This window comes from Bradysia coprophila (assembly GCF_014529535.1).
Source record: "Bradysia coprophila strain Holo2 chromosome X unlocalized genomic scaffold, BU_Bcop_v1 contig_38, whole genome shotgun sequence".
Taxonomy (NCBI): Eukaryota; Metazoa; Arthropoda; class Insecta; order Diptera; family Sciaridae; genus Bradysia; species Bradysia coprophila.
Genome location: NW_023503327.1, coordinates 286912 through 293550, shown reverse-complemented (window position 1 = coordinate 293550; position 6639 = coordinate 286912). Strand labels below are relative to the sequence as shown.

General features: G+C 38.3%; 1 protein-coding gene across 2 annotated transcripts; it reads right to left on the bottom strand.

The window, feature by feature from the left end:
- Positions 1 to 1134: 1134 nt before the first annotated feature.
- LOC119069605 (transcriptional adapter 2B) lies at positions 1135 to 5944 on the bottom strand. 2 transcript variants are annotated; one of them, XM_037173697.1, is made up of 6 exons: positions 5810 to 5944; positions 5640 to 5737; positions 5326 to 5385; positions 4465 to 5265; positions 3097 to 3222; positions 1135 to 3024 (listed from the first exon to the last, which is right to left on the bottom strand). In XM_037173697.1, the coding sequence occupies exons 1-6, from the start codon at positions 5910 to 5912 to the stop codon at positions 2914 to 2916; spliced, it is 1299 nt and encodes a 432-aa protein (XP_037029592.1). In that variant the 5' UTR covers positions 5913 to 5944; the 3' UTR covers positions 1135 to 2913. The 2 variants fall into 2 exon arrangements, with proteins under 2 accessions (XP_037029592.1, XP_037029591.1); XM_037173696.1 differs by having other exon boundaries at positions 3097 to 3158.
- Positions 5945 to 6639: the final 695 nt, after the last annotated feature.

Genomic DNA, 6639 nt, shown 5'->3' with positions numbered 1-6639 from the left:
TGCGAATTGTACAGATCGCTGATTCGACCAGTTGTAGCATATGGATCGGAAGCTTGGTGCATGACACAAAGTGACGAACAGACACTTTTGGTTTTTGAAAGGAGAATTCTTCGATCAATTTTTGGGTGTGTCAATGTGAACGGCAACTGTAGAAGAAGATACAACCAGCCCGATATAGTCAAATTCATCAAAATCAATCGATTAAGATGGCTCGGTCATGTACAAAGAATGAACGAGGAACGTGTACCACTGAAACTGCTAAATACAAATACCGATGGAAGTCGCAGACCAGTAAGACCGAGAGCGAGATGGAAAGATGCAATTGAGTCTGATCTGAAAGTACTAAGAGTGAGCGACTGGAGAACGTTGGCGCGGAATAGGTCCGATTGGAGAAGATTGCTGGAAGAGGCCAAAACCAATAGTAGGTTGTAGTGCCCGCCTAAGTAAGTAAGTACACGGAAAAAACACAAAATGTCGATGTACGTTTGAGTCGATCACGTTTTACGTGTGGGTCGCAAATGCTACGTCTCGTACGTAGTATGTACATCGAAGTCGTAAACTTCTACGTCTACATCGTACAATAAACGGCTGAGTGAACCATTGGTTTTGTCCTCACTCAACTACAATGTACAAAACCAATGGTTCACTCAGTCGTTTATTGTACGATTTAGACGTAAAATTTCACGACTTCGATGTACATACTACGTACGAGACGTAGCATTTGCGACCCACACGTAAAACGTGATCGAATCAGACGTAAATTGACATTTTCCGTTTTTTCCGTGTAAGAACAACGAGTTTAGAGTTTGTATATTCAAGCCGAAGGAAAAAGACAGTTACCGAAGTTTCTTTCACAAAAAGCACACGAATGAGTTTGCTTTCATCACAAAACTGTAACCTCATGTAATGAATTACTTTCGCTGCATCCCATGTAATCTGCATTTCTTGAACTACGTCGCTGTTTGTGTACGAGCGAATTTACTTTACGGGTGTGGCATGAAATATGAATGACAAACGTCAAATCGCTTAGCTTGTACTAATAATAATTTATTTATAATATTCGTAAAATAATTAATTAATTAAAAAAACTAAAAATCAAATCAGTTACAAAATGAGAAAATAATTTGTTTTTTTAATCAAATCGACCGATTGACTACAGCCTCTGAAAATGTACACCTAAAATCACTTGCATTTAATTTCAGAATAAATTGTGTGTCCACCAAAGTGGTATTGGCGGATTATGCTCATTGCAAATTTTAATTTTCAATTTTTTTTTTATTTTAATTTTCAATTTGTTCCACTTCTAATGACATTCAGAAATTCTATCTACTTTTGCTATTAATATTTTCTCTTTTAAAACATTTATAATTTGTCACATTCAAATCGATGTTGGTTGAAATTTAGCGGTTTTTTCTTAGATTCTGTTGTTATGTAAATAACTTAAAGGTAAAAACTCTCCGATGTCTAAATTATAAAAAAAAAAACAAATCGTAAAGGAGTCAGTCATGTTACTAATCTCTTGCAGGGAAAAGGTCTACTAATCGAAAGTCTGAAAAACAAATGTTTTTCCCGGACAAACAACCACAAGGAAGAGACGTTTTTTTGTCCCGAAACTTACTTAGTCACCAACAAAATGCAAAAAGAAATTTTATTCAACGAAAATTGTTTCTTTATTTGTCTGGTGTTGTCTCACTCCCGACAGCTTTTACAAAAAAATCTTCTCCTCTTAAAAACCATTCGTGGGACTAACCGATGACTGGTCTAGTATCCACATTGAATCCACATTGAATTTTCGGGCCTTTACTTGATATAGCAAACCGTTAAGAAATGGCAAGCACATCCATAAAATCAGTCAAATCTGTTACTTCCAATGTTCAATTCAAACAATATCTACAAATAGTTGGCTACAAATTCTTGGACTTCATTCATTTTAACATAAATTTTGCTACAAAAGACAACAGTCAGCTTGTTGCTTATTAATTGTCATAGTGGTCGATAACAGATGAGCACCTGATTAGATAAGGTTATCAAGACATTTTGTAACAATTTTCGTCAAAAAAATTGAGGGACAGAACTCGATCTTATTCGATCGTAACTTCGCATATTATCAGCACTTTTTGTATTGCAACAAACAGATGTGAATTCTCACATCACAACGGCCATAAAATATTTTTTCCGAATTGTGGCCGAAAATTACCAGCTAGTATCGCGATAGTGCTAGTACAACACTACCACTGAGACACTGTGGGCTCTTCTTGTTGTAAGTCAAGTAAATAGGAATCGTTTCTTGTTCGCTTGACCTGAAGAATCAAAACCGTTGTGTTGTGGTCGATCTCTAGTGCCTTTAATTCATTTTTAACGTTACAATCGAATAAGATCCAAACTGCAATAATTCATCAACCGAAACTGCACAACAAAGAAAAACCATTTTATCACGTTTTTTGTTATATAAAAGTCAATCAACATCTAATCCACGCGAAACATATACACACATAAGGGGTAAGCGTTTTCAACGTACTTTGCCCGATCTCTACTCTCAATCTTTCAGAATGTAGGTCCCATCCCACCCCACTTAAAATCATAAAAATGCAAAATAATTGAAATCTTCTTGTCATTCGACAACATGAAATTAAAATGGAAACTAAATGTTAAACGCAACCGGTGCTCGTCTGTTGCAGCCATCCGGACTGGATTAAGTATTTTTTAATGCAATTTTCGGCGGCCGAATTAATTTGGCATTGAGCACCGCTTAATAGGACTGTTTTCAGGGTAATATAACGCGTCGCCGGTAAATTTAATTTAGAACAGAGCTGAATCTCATTTGACGACAGTAGATTTACGCCGGGCTGTTGAGGAGGATCGACGTTGTTGTTGTTGTTTGCTGGTGATTGTTGTGGCACCAGCAACTGATAGCTATCCGAGGAGTTTTTGTTGAGCGATGAGGCGTCTGAGTAGACCGGGTCGGCGATGTGGTGCGTGAATTTTTGGCCGGTGAAATTTGAGTTTGCGGTTCTTTCGCTTTCTCTGGAAATTCGAATATTTTTTGGGCGGTTAGACTCGCACTAAAAAGTGGAAATGTAATGCTTGTTCACTTACCCGCCCTTTTTTTGATGAGAGAGCGTAGACGACTGGTGCCGTTCGCCATTGACTCGGTTGTCCTGTTAAACATTGTCTTATACATCCGGGCATACGTTGACCATTCGGTCCAATTATACATGCAAGCTGATGATCCCATTTAAAAAACCACATGCAACAAAAAACGGAAAATTAATTTTTGGATTTTTGGCTTAGGAATTAGGAAAAAAAAAACTTTTGCACAAGAACAGAAAACAAAATTTCATCAAAATTTCCATTTTTTTTTCTAACATTTCTATCGCGAATCAACAAATCCAACTCGATGAACTGGAATGTAAAAAAAAACTTTTCTTTTTGTTGCACAGTGGTTTTTTTCATGAAATTATCGTATACTAAAGAGCTTAGCTATTACAAACCAGTAGGACTTAGACACTTCGATCGACAAGCAATAACGGTTTGCTTATTGGTTAGTTGGATGAACTTAAATTAATTTTATTTGCGTGGAATTCAGCCTCAAATGAATCTTAAGTGATACGATAGTTTAAGCGACAAAGAACCCACAAAAAGTGAACGGCGTCCCAGTGCTCTTGCACCACACTCATTTACTTAGAGCAATGAAAGGAGTGTCTATGACTACCTCAAAGCGGAAGTGTCGTCCTAGCTGAGTTTCCTTGATGCTGTTTATGTATTGATTGAAGTATGTTCATCAGTCAGGACGTTTTATATCAAACAATTGTTTGCCCAGGAGTATGTCCAAAATATTCCAAAATATTTTGTGGGTATCACCGTGTCGTGAGATGTCTTTCGGCTATATTAGAGCCAGGCCTGGACTACTCCTCTGTGTATTCGGGCGACAAAGATATTTTTAGTGGAAACATTCTGGAAGCTGCCTAAATAGGATCACCAGCCTGATACCCACAAAGTAACATGGATTTTGATGTTTGGTAATCTCACGATCAAATTTATCGCGAGTAGTTGGGCAAAGGACTAACAAAAGTCGGTTAACTGTGACACATAATAATTTGATCTTGGTATGACGCATAACAGGCTCGTATATAAGCTGGTGAGCGTGGAGAGATTGCTTTATAACTTTCGGTGGTATACCAATAAGTAGACTGTGCACTGAACGGTACAGGAAATTTGTAATGACTCCCTCTCCGGTTCTCAGACCGTTTGATGGATAAGGATGGTATGAACAATTCTGTCAGTGAAACGCTAATAATGCGAACAGATTCTCAGTTGTCAGTCACCTCACCCCAAACAAGCAGAAAACTTTGGTTTCCAAAGATTTTGAAGATCCGCAGACGTTTCTAAGCCATAACTGAACCCACAACTAATACCTCTACTTATTGAAGCGATATAACGAAAAAAATGCAACAAACAACTCACCGTTCGTCCTTGCAAACCGTACGGACCGGTATTCTTATGTATTGATGCAGCATGTTGCTCGAAATGAACGCACTCCTCCAGACGTTGTAACCCATTCCAACGATACCGGCACAGCTCCGATAATCGAACCCTTAAAGCTTTTTCCCGTTCAAACGATCCGATTCGTCGGTCGAATTCCATAGCAGTGAAAAACTGTGCAAACACCCGAAACCGATCGCGAAATTCCCGTTGGTCTTTGGACTGTTTTCGCCTTAAATTGCCGCGGAAAAAATTGAAAATCAATTGGTAGTCACGCACCAGCCGTTTCCGTCGCGTTCTCTCACGCAACCGACGCACATAAATGTCAACCTGTGCCAATTTGATGGCAATGTCCGCCTCATCGTCGTCAGGACAAATGGAGAGTGTTGATACTAATTGTTCGGCCGATGGATCGTATTCCCGTTCGAAATCGTTTCGATTCGGCATGTACTGCAATTCGGCTGCTTCTTTCGGTGTTACGTCTAATGGCGGTAGTCTTTGGGTAAGTAGCTGGCTCAATGGACCTTTATCGTCGACCGTGTGATCGACCAGTTGTGGCCGATGTTCGGTGGCCGGTAACCACGTATGGCGACCGATGGCACCGTTCAAGTATTTGTTGATGTACTCCTCCTTCGAGTCTTCGGCGCTACGGGTTTCGATGTGTTTACTGATGTCTTCCCAGTTGCCGAAACTGTAAATTTCAATGGCATCTAACAGGCGAAGCTTTTCCCTAGGACTCCATACGTTTTTCCCTCGAGACACTGTGGTCGCCAGATTTGTATCCTTGAAGAGATAACGTTTCATGCAGGCAATGTTTTTGCGATGAACTGAATGTTTACTTACCGTGAATTGATAGCTGTGGTCATTTTTGTGCGGTCCGATTTCTGCTCCAGCCGCAAAACACTGATTTTCATTGGGAGAAAACAAAAATTTATTTTAATAAAAATTCGGCCGCTGAATTCCCTGCACAACACAAAATGCAAACATAAATTGCACAATTTCTCAATCCAAACAATTTACAACAAATTTTGTTCGAAATGTCAAACACAGAAAATTTACACTGTAAAACGAAAATCACGAATTTGTTTTGTGTGTTGGAAAAATTGTATTCACGAAAAGTGCACTGAAAAAAGTGACAAGAGAAAAAAATCGCATACCTGCAGACACAGCGAGAAATCTTCACATTCTGAACAATGAACGGTTACTCCTAAAATTTCCTCCTGGCAATTTGTGCACGAATATTTTGCAAATAATTCTGTAAATGTTTAGTTCATGTTTATGGCAATTAATGAATGAATTAGCAAAGAATGTTTAATCGACTACTCACCCGCAGCCATGTTACCTTTTTGTTGGATGTGATGCATCACCAGAGCAGCGTTAATGGTGGTCAATGTTTGTTGCTGTAAATGGATAGATGGCGCCGTTTTCATAAAGCGTTATTGTTAGCGCTGCTAAATTTGAATTTTTGAAGAAGATGTTGGTGATGTTGGTCGGTGATTTAAAACAGGTAAAACATTTTTTGTTGGTGATTTATGTTGAAGTGATTGGTTTGTTTTTTTGTTTATAAACTCTTGAACTCAGTTTTGTTTTGTTTATTTCCAAATATTTCGCCAATCATTCATTGGCATTTTCAATGGCTAAAAACAGGTAAACATATAGCTAAACTAATATCACATTAAACATAGATCTCGGGCTAAACTTACATGATTGGTTTGTTATTCTTAATTCAGGATAGGTAGAATCGATTTTAAATATTTTCAAAAATTCATTTAGAACTTGCGACAAATCATAGAAGCTAAATTATGTCGTTTTCGTTTTCAATGACCCTAAATTTGCCAGTAGCCCGACCTCGATGCAAAATCTGTATCATAAACAGTTCTTGCTGAGAATCATATATGGCATATTTGGTATCATTGGAAAGGTAGGAATTCAGGCTAACTTTAAGAAGGTATGTTGCGTTGAAATATTTTAACCAGCAAGGTATGGAAGTGGCCAAAGTTTACCGAGGGTAGCAAAAAAGTGACTTTTCTGAAAATGTACCAAAAGAGACCACTTTCAAAAAAAAAAATATTGCCATTCGAAAGAGCACATTAACCTTGTCTAGAAACGCTATTAAAGTGCTGGATAGAGAACTTCGTCGAGGAGGCATCACGTCTT